Source organism: Scylla paramamosain, chromosome 1 (assembly GCF_035594125.1).
Source record: "Scylla paramamosain isolate STU-SP2022 chromosome 1, ASM3559412v1, whole genome shotgun sequence".
Classification (NCBI taxonomy): domain Eukaryota; kingdom Metazoa; phylum Arthropoda; class Malacostraca; order Decapoda; family Portunidae; genus Scylla; species Scylla paramamosain.
In genome coordinates this window covers 25,172,205-25,186,763 of record NC_087151.1, presented here as the reverse complement: position 1 = coordinate 25,186,763, position 14,559 = coordinate 25,172,205, and the positions used below count along the sequence as shown (strand labels likewise).

Genomic DNA, 14,559 nt, shown 5'->3' with positions numbered 1-14,559 from the left:
CCATCAAGCAGTTGACAATATAATCAGTGTGTCTCTGAATTTCCTTCATTCCATAAGAGATAACTAAAAGGGGTGAGAACAAAGAGCTGGGAATCTTTTTTTAGTGCTGTCTTTTCTTTAAAGAGAAAAGAAAAATAATTATAATGACACTTGTTATAATAATGGTAATAAATGGTAATAAATGGTAATAAATGGTAAATAATGATAATAAAATTTTTCAGGTACCAAAGGGTTTATCTGCTACGCATGTTGTTCAAGCCATCAGAACACGATTCTTCAGCAATCATCGGGAAGTGGAGTTCATGTGTGTTTGTGACACTTTGAAGGAGAACACTACCATACTTGAAGAACTGAACGATGCTCAGGTTAGTTGAAAAATATGGTTTAGTCCTCATTATTATTATTATCCTTCATTTTATCATATATTTTTGTTGTTGAATTATTTCTAGGCTTCTCCATGCTGTACAGGTGCAGGTGTATGAGTGTAGAGGACATTCACACTGAATATTCTTAATTTCAGGGTTTAAGAATCTCTTAAAACCTCAGTTGACATTTCCATGATATAAAGGTTGTTTTTTGTGATTGGTGTTGAAGTTATCAAGTTTTTCTGTGCCTTCATAAAAAAAAAAAAAAATCATTACAAAAGTGAAGAATGCATTATAGTATACTATATGTCCTGCTGAAGCAAGTACAAAGAATACATATATGTATAATTCACTTGATTCTATAGAATCCTTATATTATATGCTTGTCTTTGATTTTCTTGTCTACTTACTGGTAATGCTAAAGGAATTGACTTATTTTGGCAGGTAAATGTTATGCATGTTGGCAGCACTGTGAAGAATGCTGCTGATGACAAACTCCTGCAGAGTATGCGGCGCTTTGCTGACATCCATGGTCCTGGTGCTACCATTGTCCTTATATCTGGTGACTCCAACTTTGCCACAGAACTCTATGATTTAAGATACAGGTAAATTTTCTTAAATAACTACTACATTAACAATATGAATATGGAATCTCTTATGAATTATCATAAGGTGATATGGATTAGTTGCATACTGCATGAATCACATGAGGGTGTAGGTGGTACATGATCCTTCATTTTGGAAATAGTTGTCTTTGTTGCTAGTTATGATTCACTAACCTCTGTTGGGTTAGCAAGCCCAGAGTGATTTTATTCTTGCACTGCCACTTCTCAGCTTTGTAGTACTGGCCATGATACCACCTCAGTAAAGAACTGAATTGATAAATAAGTGTTACATCAAGTGTAGTGGGTTGGAGATTGTTGAGGGGTGGAGGAAGACGACCTCTGCTGTTGATGTCTTTATTCCCTCTGCCTCAGTACAAGTCATCTGCACATGAGAACAATTCTGACAAGCATCAAACGAACCCGAATAGAAGTTCGGTTCGAACTCACATTAACCCAAGCTTGTTTAAACTTAACTACCATCACCACTGCACTATTTATATAAGTACAAGGCATTAAACAGATTAATTACATTACATTCCCCCTTGATCCTAAAGATCACTATATTGAAAACGTTGCATGGGACAGTTTTCTTTTGAACTACGTTGCGGGAGTGGTCTTCCTGGACTTTTGTTTCCCTCCTCTTCTTCTTCCTCTTCTCCCACACTTGCTGTAGAGTTATCCATGGAACTCTCACACCAATCAGCAGATCATCTTGACTTTCCACATCTGTTTTTTCTTCTATTGAGGGATGGTGATTGGTGCGAATCAGTGATGCAGCCAGTCTCAGATCTCACACATGATGAGGCACACCATCCACTTCCACATTCTGGACTGACACAATCCGGGTCACCGTACCCTTCAGGCTTCGAGAGTTGCATTGCCTACTTGGGTGACGAATCCACACATGGTCACCTACACTGAAATTGTATTCATCAGACATTTGATCCTGCTGGGTGACTCCATCAATGCCAAGCAGCCAAAACTCATAACAGAATAGCTGATTGGCAGGGGCAGATGTGGCATCATTCCCCCGTGGCAGTGTGTTGTACCTGTATACCGCTTCCGCCACAACAGTTTTTTCGTGCCAGTATGGTCTTGACTGTTCTGTGATTCCTTTCAAATATTCCATTACCCAGTGGAATGTTGGCTCACTGGTACCTGACGGCCATGCCCCAGCGACATGCAAAATTGTGGAACACTGAGCTACGGAAGCTGGCAGCATTGTCGGTCAGCAACTCTCGGGGTGCTCCACGCTCATAAAACACTGATTCCAGCTGCTTGATGACACAAATCATGTCCTGACATCTGAGTCTCCTCCAGATGGCGTAATGTGTTGGTCTGCAGTCGATCATTATCATGTAGTGTTGACTGAGAGCGTGGTAAATGTCCATGCTGACTCTGTCCCAGATATTAGTGACCCTAAATCCCCTTTGTGCCACTTCGTTGGCGCAGGATTGATTGATTGGCATTCCCGACAATGCTGAACAACATTGTACACTTGCTAACACTGAACATCAGGGTGGAGTCTCCTTTTTTTTTTTTCTTTTTTTTTGTAGGAAGGATACTGGCCAAGGGCAACAAAAATCTAATAAAAAAAATGCCCACTGAAATGCCAGTCCCATAAAAGGGTCAAAGCAGTGGTCAAAAATTGGTGGATAAGTGTCTTGAAACCTCCCTCTTGAAGGAATTCAAGTCGTAGGAAGGTGGAAATACAGAAGCAGGCAGGGAGTTCCAGAGTTTACCAGAGAAAGGGATGAATGATTGAGAATACTGGTTAACTCTTGCGTTAGAGAGGTGGACAGAATAGGGGTGAGAGAAAGAAGAAAGTCTTGTGCAGCGAGGCTGCAGAAGGAGGGGAGGCATGCAGTTAGCAAGATCAGAAGAGCAGTTAGCATGAAAATAGCGGTAGAAGACAGCTAGATATGCAACATTGCGGCGGTGAGAGAGAAGCTGAAGACAGTCAGTTAGAGGAGAGGAGTTGATGAGACGAAAAGCTTTTGATTCCACCCTGTCTAGAAGAGCAGTATGAGTGGAACCCCCCCCAGACATGTGAAGCATACTCCATACATGGACGGATAAGGCCCTTGTACAGAGTTAGCAGCTAGGGGGGGTGAGAAAAACTGGCGGAGACGTCTCAGAACACCTAACTTCATAGAAGCTGTTTTAGCTAGAGATGAGATGTGAAGTTTCCAGTTCAGATTATAAGTAAAGGACAGACCGAGGATGTTCAGTGTAGAAGAGGGGGACAGTTCAGTGTCATTGAAGATGAGGGGATAGTTGTCTGGAAGGTTGTGTCGAGTTGATAGATGGAGGAATTGAGTTTTTGAGGCATTGAACAATACCAAGTTTGCTCTGCCCCAATCAGAAATTTTAGAAAGATCAGAAGTCAGGCGTTCTGTGGCTTCCCTGCGTGATATGTTTACCTCCTGAAGGGTTGGACGTCTATGAAAAGACGTGGAAAAGTGCAGGGTGGTATCATCAGCGTAGGAGTGGATAGGACAAGAAGTTTGGTTTAGAAGATCATTAATGAATAATAAGAAGAGAGTGGGTGACAGGACAGAACCCTGAGGAACACCACTGTTAATAGATTTAGGAGAAGAACAGTGACCGTCTACCACAGCAGCAATAGAACGGTCAGAAAGGAAACTTGAGATGAAGTTACAGAGAGAAGGATAGAAACCGTAGGAGGGTAGTTTGGAAATCAAAGCTTTGTGCCAGACTCTATCAAAGGCTTTTGATATGTCCAAGGCAACAGCAAAAGTTTCACCAAAATCTCTAAAAGAGGATGACCAAGACTCAGTAAGGAAAGCCAGAAGATCACCAGTAGAGCGGCCTTGATGGAACCCATACTGGCGATCAGATAGAAGGTTGTGAAGTGATAGATGTTTAAGAATCTTCCTGTTGAGGATAGATTCAAAAACTTTAGATAAGCAGGAAATTAAAGCAATAGGACGGTAGTTTGAGGGATTAGAGCGGTCACCCTTTTTAGGAACAGGTTGAATGTAGGCAAACTTCCAGCAAGAAGGAAAGGTAGATGTTGACAGACAGAGCTGAAAGAGTTTGACTAGGCAAGGTGCAAGCACGGAGGCACAGTTTCGGAGAACAATAGGAGGGACCCCATCAGGTCCATAAGTCTTCCGAGGGTTTAGGCCAGCGAGGGCATGGAAAACATCATTGCGAAGAATTTTAATAGGTGGCATGAAGTAGTCAGAGGGTGGAGGAGAGGGAGGAACAAGCCCTGAATCGTCCAAGGTAGAGTTTTTAGCAAAGGTCTGAGCAAAGAGTTCAGCTTTAGAAATAGATGTGATAGCAGTGGTGCCATCTGGTTGAAGTAGAGGAGGGAAAGAAGAAGAAGCAAAGTTATTGGAGATATTTTTGGCTAGATGCCAGAAATCACGAGGGGAGTTAGATCTTGAAAGGTTTTGACATTTTCTGTTAATGAAGGAGTTTTTGGCTAGTTGGAGAACAGACTTGGCATGGTTCTGGGCAGAAATATAAAGTGCATGAGATTCTGGTGATGGAAGGCTTAAGTACCTTTTGTGGGCCACCTCTCTATCATGTATAGCACGAGAACAAGCTGTGTTAAACCAAGGTTTAGAAGGTTTAGGACGAGAAAAAGAGTGAGGAATATACGTCTCCATGCCAGACACTATCACCTCTGTTATGCGCTCAGCACACAAAGACGGGTCTCTGACACGGAAGCAGTAGTCATTCCAAGGAAAATCAGCAAAATACCTCCTCAGGTCCCCCCAACTAGCAGAGGCAAAACGCCAGAGGCACCTTCGCTTAGGGGGATCCTGAGGAGGGATTGGAGTGATAGGACAAGATAAAGATATGAGATTGTGATCGGAGGAGCCCAACGGAGAAGAAAGGGTGACAGCATAAGCAGAAGGATTAGAGGTCAGGAAAAGGTCAAGAATGTTGGGCGTATCTCCAAGACGGTCAGGAATACGAGTAGGGTGTTGCAGCAATTGCTCTAGGTCATGGAGGATAGCAAAGTTGTAGCCTAGTTCACCAGGATGGTCAGTGAAGGGAGAGGAAAGCCAAAGCTGGTGGTGAACATTGAAGTCTCCAAAAATGGAAATCTCTGCAAAAGGGAAGAGGGTCAGAATGTGCTCCACTTTGGAAGTTAAGTAGTCAAAGAATTTCTTATAGTCAGAGGAGTTAGGAGAGAGGTATACAGCACAGATAAATTTAGTATGAGAGTGACTCTGTAGTCGTAGCCAGATGGTGGAAAACTCGGAAGATTCAAGAGCGTGGGCATGAGAGCAGGTTAAGTCATTGCGCACATAAATGCAGCATCCAGGATTGGATCGAAAATGAGGATAGAGAAAGTAGGAGGGAACAGAAAAGGGGCTACTGTCAGTTGCCTCAGACACCTGAGTTTCAGTGAGGAAAAGAAGATGAGGTTTAGAAGAGGAGAGGTGGTGTTCTACAGATTGAAAATTAGATCTTAGGCTGCGAATGTTGCAGAAGTTAATGAAGAAAAAGTTGAGGGGGGTGTCAAGACACTTAGGGTCGTCGACAGAAAGGCAGTCCGACCTGGGGACATTTATGGTCCCCTCCCCAGATGGGGACTCTCCCTCCTACAGAAGAACAGTGTGCATCTGATTCCTGGATGCCCACTTGTTTCATGGATGTTAGCGATATCCTGGTCAGTCACAGCAGCGACTGCTGTGCACAACACATAGTCATTTGGCAAAAACATCCACTTCTTTGGCACTCATGTCAACTCATCTGCTCTATTCTTGATTGAAGACGCAGACTTGACTTCAAGGCATAGGTTGAACTCTTCGGTGACTGCTTTGAAAGTTTCCAGTCATCACCGAATCAACATCGCACTACAGGCTTTGGTCTTTAAACATGCCTTTCCTGACAAAGTGTCCTGAAGCCAATGGTACACTGTTCAGGAATCTGTCACGAGAGCCATTTTTTCATGTTCCAGGAAATGGCGAGATTTAGGCCTTTGATAGCAGCATCCAACCCTGCAAGGTTTATGTGCGAGCACTCGTTGTGGTGTAGCCAACATGCATCTTCAATCACTTCACCATTCAGTTCTAACACTGCTCCCAATGCAAGAGCGCTTGTGTCCACCCACAAGGTTGCTTCGTCTCCTACCACGTCCCACTGTCCTCGGGCCGGGTCAGACTTCTTTACACGTCCAAGGGTCTCTGTGAGCATCGCAAGCAAGCTGGGGTCATTGATCTCATTGTCCTAGGAAGCGGAGGCTGCATTAGCATATCTTTTGATGTACGACGCTGCCACGTGCAGCCAGTCACAGACAGGAAGATGACTCATTAACTGCCCACAGACGGAAAACACATGTCGCCTTGTTAACTTCTCTGGCAATTCACCAATCTCATTGTCACACCTCCAGAGGAGAGCGCGATGCTCCCCCCCTGACTCTGATACCCAGCAATCGAGTTCCATCATGCACATGCTCAGGTGTTTTGCACACCAGGCCGTGGCGCCTCAGGTGACTTTCCACAGCCGCTGTAGTCACTATGCTGTCATCCACGAGGATGTCATCCAGGTAAGGAGAAGTGGCTCTGTGAATCTTTTCGTCCCAACTCAGCACGTGACCCAGAACCTTCTTTATGATGAGAGGCATGATGTTTAGGCCAAAGCCTAACCTCGTTAGGAAGTACCTCCTTCCATGGAACACAACAGTTTGATAAGACCAGAGGGATGGGTGCACATGGATTTGTAGGCAGGCCTTGCGTAAGTTGATGAGCGACCTTTTGACCATGATGGGCCCACGCGTGCATTTTTTCTGTGCAGACATCTGCTTCAGCTGTGTGCAGATTGAGATGGGAGTCTAGTTCTCTGAAGTCAAGCAAGGGGCGGACCTTTTGCTTGTTTTGCTGCACAACAGCCATTAACGGGATGGTTCCTCTCACTGGCCCGTATATGCCTTCATCATAAGGAACCAGCCATCTGTTGGCAATCCACTGAGTTAGTTCATTTTCATATTCTTGCCGGGCCTCTCTTGGCACCTTGTATTCTGACGCAGTGTTAACTAGCTGTGGCGGTTCCATGCCACCACATCAATTCCACAACACTGTCCACTGTTTTGTGTTGGTATTGAATGTCACTTTGAAGTCCCTTTCATCATTGTCCAGAGAAGTAGCTGCCGCCATTGCTAAACCGTGCTCTTCCTCAAGACTGAACAGTATATCTGTCTGTGAACACACTCTAACACCGTATAGCGCTGTTATGCCATTCGTGCTGAGAATGAAAGCAAAGTTAAGCGGTTTGGAAGACGCTCCAACACTCACGGGCACAGACACTCCCAATGCCAGGCAGACCTGCATCACTCCCGACCCCATACACTTGTAAGGTTCCCCGCTCACAGTCACCACACTGACCCTTTCTTTGGTTCATCGAGAGCACAAGGACACATGTACAATACACTTTGTAGAACCGGTATCCACCAAAGCTTCACAGTTCATGTAGTTAACATTCAGTCTTATTGTCAGTAATGTGCCTCTCATTGGTGGTGCAGAAAGGAAGCTGGCGCTGAGCTCACCTCTTCTGACGTGTTTCCCGAACACGTTGAAGCGATGTGTCCTTGCTGCCCACAATTGTAGCAGCGCACGCTGCTATGCCCACCTCTTCGTGCACCATGTCCAGCCAGGCAGTCTCGGGCATAGTGATTTGGCTGTTTACAGGACAGACAGTGCACAGCACCACCCTCTGATGAGGCAGAAGCTGCTGCATGCTGACTGAGACAGGAAACGTGTGTTGGGGACCTGACACCCAGACTGTTGTCTGCCAGGACAGCTCAGGCACGATTCAGGAGCTGACAGGTATTCATGCTGGTTTCCAAGCAGCAGCCAGCTCTCTGAATGTGACAAGCAGCTTCAGGAAGGCCGGCCTCAAAAGCACAACTTAGACTGGCATCAGGAATACCACCAAAGAGCTCAGCAAGGCGGCATAAGTTGGCCAAGTATACGTTGACAGGCTCGCCATCACATAGCTTGCGGGCGACGAACTGCTCATAGGCCAAAAACTTGTTGGTAGCAAAGGCACAGATGAGCACTTCTTTTATACTCTTGTACTCCACCTTCTCCAAGCTTGTTAGTTGTTGATATACTGAGAATACCCCAGCAGTGAGTCATAGTGGTACAACAGTGTGCAACTCAGTGATCCGACATAATTTGCAGACAAGCTCCAGCTTCTCCAGCCACTCCACAACTGCATGAGACATGCCGTCATATTCTAGGATTAGGCATAGGTCCATGGTAGGGCAGTCTCCTGGGATGGCAGCAGCTGTCTTCTTATCTTCATTCATTGTGGAGCAGCAGAATGCCTAGATATCTTGTAGTGAGTTGGAGATTGTCGAGGGGTGGAGGAAGACGACCTCTGCTATTGATGTCTTTATTCCCTCTGCCTCAGTACAAGTCACCCACATATGAGAACAACTCCTGAACAGAAGCTTGGTTCAAACTCATATTAACCCAAGCTTGTTTAAACCTAACTACCACCACCACCATGCTATTTATACAAGTACAAGGCATTAAACAGATTAATTACATTACATCAAGAACTACCAAACCTTTGACTTTATGAATAATTAGGTAAATCACAAACTGATGTGTTTGCTTTCTCCAAGTCAGATTTATAGCAAGATAAAAGAAATATAAATTTAGTAATTGAACAGTTATCTAGTGTATAATAATGTGGATCTCATATGAGTAATCTGTAAGGTCATTTTTGCTTGAATTTAAGTAATTCCATAGAAAATATCCATGGCTATACATATATACAAAAAAAAAAAAATTCATTCAAAAAGATACTCATGAATATTAATTTATTTATGAAATAAACCTTACAGAAAAAATCTCCATGTGATACTTGTCCACAATGCTCATGCTCAAGATTCCCTGAAGCTTTCAGCACATGAAACAGCACTGTTCACTGAGGTTACACAGCAGCTACCACAGCGTGTTATGAAACCAAAGGTGGGTTCAGAATTGTGGCAAAAAATAATTATAATTTTACATGAGTACAAGATAAATATGCATAAAGCTAACTTCTCCAAGTTTCTACTATATAGTATACAGTATGCAGTAAGGTAATAATTGTATAAAGAATGATAATTTTTTTCCTTATTAGTTATGGGAAGATATTTACACTACTGTATGGAGATTTTCTTTTTACAGAGTGGCTTTCTTCGGAAAGATATATTGGTACGAAATTTACCCAAGGGAATAGAAGAGTCATCTGTGCGTCGCCGTCTCAATATGCTGTCAGCAAACTGTGGGGGCAAAGTTGGACGTGTATCAGCAAATTGTGCCACCATATACTTCCAGACACCTGAGTTGGCTGCACGGTAAGAAGAGAGTTGGATTTGTTACTTACATGCTTTCCATCTTCTTTATGCACTTGATCTTGATGTATAAGTGTATAATATATCATGAAAATTTTTCTTTCTTATCTGCTATTTTAATTGTGCTTTTATGTTTAATTATTTGCATTGTATCATTCTTCATTCTGAGTCCTTATACAAGTTTTTATTAACATTTTATAATATAATGTAGTTGATTTTAAAATCTTGAATTCCAAATCCTTTGTGTTTTGGAAGTTAATAAAATCCAAAGACTCAAGTTATCTGTCTGTGAATAGAAACACATGGGAAGAATAGATTACAACAATTGTTTCTGGGTGGGACCAGTGGTTGACTGGGTGTGTGCAGTATTAGTATTGTGTATCTATGTGTGTGGTGGCAGCCAGTTGTGACTACTTACATTTTTGTGAAGTTTTTGCTACTTCACTGTTAAAATGCTGTGAAAGTAATTGAACAATATTTCAATGAGACAGGTGTAATTATTCAAAGAGAATTAAGCAGGCAAATTTAAGTATGGCTTGGAAGTGAACATGTCTCCTTGCAATGAGGTTAGTCAGGATTGTGATGGCTATGTTATTAATTACTGCCATTTACCTTGAAATATGTTGGCAGGAATAATATAAGTAATTTTATTGCATTACCTGCAGCAGTGAACAGTCTGAGGCTTTGACTAAGTGCTTGTGAGTTTCTTTGTAAACTGCAGGGCATGTGTGAGAGTTGGTGATGGTGTCAGTGAGTTCTTCCCAGTCAGAATAGGTTTGCATTGTGGTTGTGTTATGGCACCACGGTTCTTGTATATGGATGGTGCAATAAAGGAAGTGAATATTAGAGTGTTAAGCAGAGTCCTGAGTTTGATCAGTTGTGAAGAATGGATATGGGATCTGAGTCAGCTTCTACTTGCTGATACATCTGGTGGCTGACTCATAGAGGAAATTGAAAAGGCTGATGGAATAGTTTGACTATACTTGTAGGAGGAAGCTAAAAGTGAATGTTGGTAAAAATAAAATAATAAAATGCTTGAGAGAGCGAAAGAGTGAAAGGATGGGTGTAAGATTGAACAGAAAACAGCTGGAAGAGATGGAGTGTTTCAGGTACATGAGATTAAACAGTAACAATAGATTGAAGAGTTGAGGCAGAGGTGAAGTGTAGGATGGATGGAGCAGGAAAAGTACTTAAGCATAGGACACTGGGTATGAGTGTAAAGAGAGGGTTACATGAAGGAATAGTGGTGTTCAGTGTGCTGCATGGTGTTAAAGCAAGTGATGTGGGGAGTCGTGGAGAAGAAATGGAAATGAAGTGTTTGAGGTGTATGTGTTGAGTAACATTGTGGGAAAGAACAAGAAATGAGGAGATTAGAAGAAGAATTAGTGTTTTGAGAGAGTTTGCTGGATTGGCAGATCAGTGTGTGATAACATGGTTTGGGTATGTGGTGAGAATGGAAGACATTAAACCAGTAAAGAGGATAATGTGGATAATGAAACATGTGCAGCAAAAGGGGAGGGGGAAGGGGAAGGCCATGCCTGGAGTGGATGAACTGTGTGAAAAGAGCACTGAATGAGAGAGGAATGACTTTAGCAAACTGATGGTCGGGCTTTGTATTGCCATCTGGATGATACCATCTTGAGCTGCTCCAGTACATTCAGCTGTTGCAGAAGTATCAGGGAAACATTTTTTCTCATGGAGATGCTGATACACTATGTAGAATACTCTACTATCTGGTTGTCTTCTCTCTGGGTACCAGCTTCTGTATTCTGCTGCTGCAGCCCGGGCATTCCCATCATGGCATCCATACTTGAATATCATGTCTGAACACTCAGTGTTATTGAATGTGAAATACATTTTCACTGTATTGCTGTGTTACCTGTACATTTTTTTTTTCACTGACATACAAAAATTTAATCTGTCATTCGCCAACTGTTTCCTGTAAGGGACTGCGTAGATTGTACACAAAAAAAAAAAACTTTATACTGCAGCGCCACTTCAGTAGCAAGCTGAGGAGGGAGGGAGGGAGGGACACAAAGGCCTAACCAGGTGAGTGGCTCCCACAACACACAACCTACACATTTTATTTCTTGCAAAATAAAGCAAAACACAACATATATGTAAAAAGTATTTTTGGCTTTAAATAACTTGAGCTATCATATCCTGAGGTATGTACCTTAACTTGTGGGGGCACCCTGTGTAATTGAAGGTAACAATTTTATAGGAATTAACAAAATATCAAAAGGTTTATTAATAAAAGCTAGTGCAGTGTGGTAACAGTCACTGAGGTGGCAGTACTGGCAGCACACTCAGTACTGTCAATGCAGGTGGTGGTGGTGGTGGTGGTGGCAGTGGCAGTGGCATTGGCATGTTTACTACTATCACTTTGGGTGGAGAGGATGGTGGTGGTACCTATGGTGGGGCACACTCAGCACCATCACTGGGTGGTGGGGTGTATATATCTACTCCCTATTTTTCTGCTGCCCCTGCTTACCTCACCACTTTCCACTCATATCTGCAGCTATCACCACTTTACTCCCTCACCCATTCTTTCTTGAAGCACTCATTTACATCATTCCATATTTTTCTTATTTCTTCTCCCATTCCCACTTCTTTTCTACAGATATTTACACAAATCCATGCATACTTAAATATCCACAATTTTTTAATTGCCCACATTTTCCTAGATCTTTGCCACCTCTGTGCCTCTATTTCCTTCTATACTGTTGGGGACATAATGAGTGCACATAATTCTTTTCCTTTTCTTTTGCTTCTCGCATCATCATTTCACCACACCATTCCTCCTCCTACAACTTACTCTCACACTTGATCCGGCCTGGCCCATCTGGTGGATAAAAGTAGGTGGGGCATTGTCAGCCCTATGAGGCACACATATGGTGTGGTGGCCTCATGAAAAATCAACACTCTGTGTCATGCCATCACAGTGATAACATGGAGCCGCTTCCTGAAGCTGACCTGCAGTCTATGACAGCATGCACAGTGTTTTGCACTAATACACTTTCAGATAAGAAAACCAGAAAAAAAGAAGGATTTGGGTGAAGGAGTAGTTAATAAAAGGAAAAAAAGTTTCACATGTATCCCTGCTGGAGGGACTGAGGTTGGAATCAGGTGAATTATTTATTTATTTTATTTATTTATTCTTTTTTATGTAGATAAAAATGGATGAGGCAACATTCCTTGGTGATACTGTATATTCAGAGGGGAGACACCAATATAAGAACAGCCATCAGAGGCCCTACATGGTATGTGTTGCAGATGCTTACATGGTGGCTGCCAGTGACGCTCTGATTTCCTGCCTCATGGCTGTGCCAAATGAGCCACACACATGGTGAGGTGTAAGGTCTCACTGGAAGGATTTTCAAACACAGACCAACAGCCAAAGTGCAGTTGTAAAATTATGAATATGGTCTTAATGACCTTGATGGGAAGTTCTCCTGTATCTGGCCCTGTCAGTGGATTGAATCAGGTGGGAATAGGGGATAATCTGTCATGTTGCAGCAGGGATAGATCAGCTCTGTGGTCAGGTCCTGATGTAGAAATTGCCACATATGCTGTGCAACTGGCATACATGCAATATGGCAGTATGGTGTAATCCTCTCTTCCAAAGAGGATGGAGGTAAAATATGTGAGGAAATGCTTTTAAATGTAGATAGTTATGTATATAGAAGCCTTGTCTCAGCTGTCTTCTTTTAAGGCAGATGAGACTACGTCTCATGTCACACAGTCTCCGAATTGAAGTGGGGCGGTGGAGTCGAACCCCGCGTGACCAGCGTGTGTGTCCCTGTGATGGCACACACATACAAACAGAGGAACATGCATTGTTACACTGTCCACTCAGTGCACAACACAGGAATGACCACCCACACATCACATATGACACCCTACAAGCAATGTTTACTGATAACACCCATCTGGAGGAAGTTTGTGACTATGTATATGCAGTTCTGAAATTTTATAAAAATTACTCTTAAAAGATAGGGCAGACATCTGTTTAAGGTAAATACTGTTAATGTATTTTACTTATATTCTCTAAGCTCTGGTAATTTTTGCATTTAAATGTACGTGTCATGTTTTATTTCGGTGAATTTCTTTTTTGTATTTTCTATGTACTCAGTAGGAAAGTTCTTAAACTTAAGATAATTTGTTTAGTTATTAATACCTAGTAAGCGGCTCTCTACATAATGTGACTTATCAATTCAATTTGGACGAAGTAGAGATCAGAATAATATGTATCTTATCAATTTGTAATGGTACTTTGTCAATAAACTACTACTACTACTACTAGTAATAATAGTTAACAGGATGAGAATTGGCCTCACATGACTTATGTTCAATGACTCGTGTGGCATTATTTGTCAGTTCATTTGATTTTACAGTTGGTATTTCTTTGCCACTTTATCAGAAGAAAGTGTCAACCTGGATTACTCCCTGTCTGTGCATACAACGAATATGAGATTATTATTTGTATTTTTTTGTTTATTTATTTATTTATTTTTTTTAGGGGGAAGGGACACTTATGTCATTTTCATCGCCAAACTACTCTTACACTATTATGCTCGTCATACGTATGTACATATAACTTCATGCAGAGGAGACAGGAGGAGTAAATAAGACACCTTTGAGTTATCAGTTTGAGCTTAGTTTGAGCTAGAAAGCTTCACCTGTCCTGGACAATGCGTGTACAATTATGACTGGTATCCCAATTCGTGTACACTTTCAAAATTTATGTAAATGTCTTTTCTAGTATGAAATATTTACATATTTTGTCTTATCATTCCATTCTCTTGCTATTTTGACATCAGATGTTTTAAGAATTTAATTATGTAGTATGGACATCGATAGCACTCGGTTAAAAATATTTGAACCCCACCATAGACATTTTCAGTTTCATGATAATGATCAACTCCATACTGAATTTGACTAATTTCATTTTACATATTAGTTGATGAATGCAGCACTGAAAATATATTGTATTCGGTGATTGACCTTTCATTTGTTATAACAGACGGGGATAAGTACATTCAGTTTACGAGGCTCAGTATTACTTCATATCATGTATAATTTGGTATTAAGATCATAGAGTTGCTTTACTTAGCTGAATCGTATTAAAAGTGCAATTACACAACGTATAGTTACTTTTTTGCACGTAAGAAAACGCAACCTAATTACGGACAGACACTTGTTACGTGCTTCATCAGTTACATAATGCCAGCGCCTTACACCGTTCACCTTTATA

The 14,559-nt window shown here is 41.9% G+C and overlaps 1 protein-coding gene across 3 annotated transcripts in view; it reads left to right on the top strand.

The window, feature by feature from the left end:
- The window catches only part of LOC135101985 (meiosis regulator and mRNA stability factor 1-like), a 44,398-nt gene that overhangs the window by 5,321 nt on the left and 24,518 nt on the right, over positions 1 to 14,559 (top strand). For all 3 annotated transcript variants that reach the window (XM_064006571.1, XM_064006555.1, XM_064006561.1), the window contains exons 4-7: positions 222 to 365; positions 810 to 970; positions 8,808 to 8,934; positions 9,136 to 9,305. In XM_064006571.1, coding sequence (XP_063862641.1) covers positions 222 to 365; positions 810 to 970; positions 8,808 to 8,934; positions 9,136 to 9,305 — 602 coding nt within the window. The remainder of the gene's footprint in view (positions 1 to 221; positions 366 to 809; positions 971 to 8,807; positions 8,935 to 9,135; positions 9,306 to 14,559) is intronic.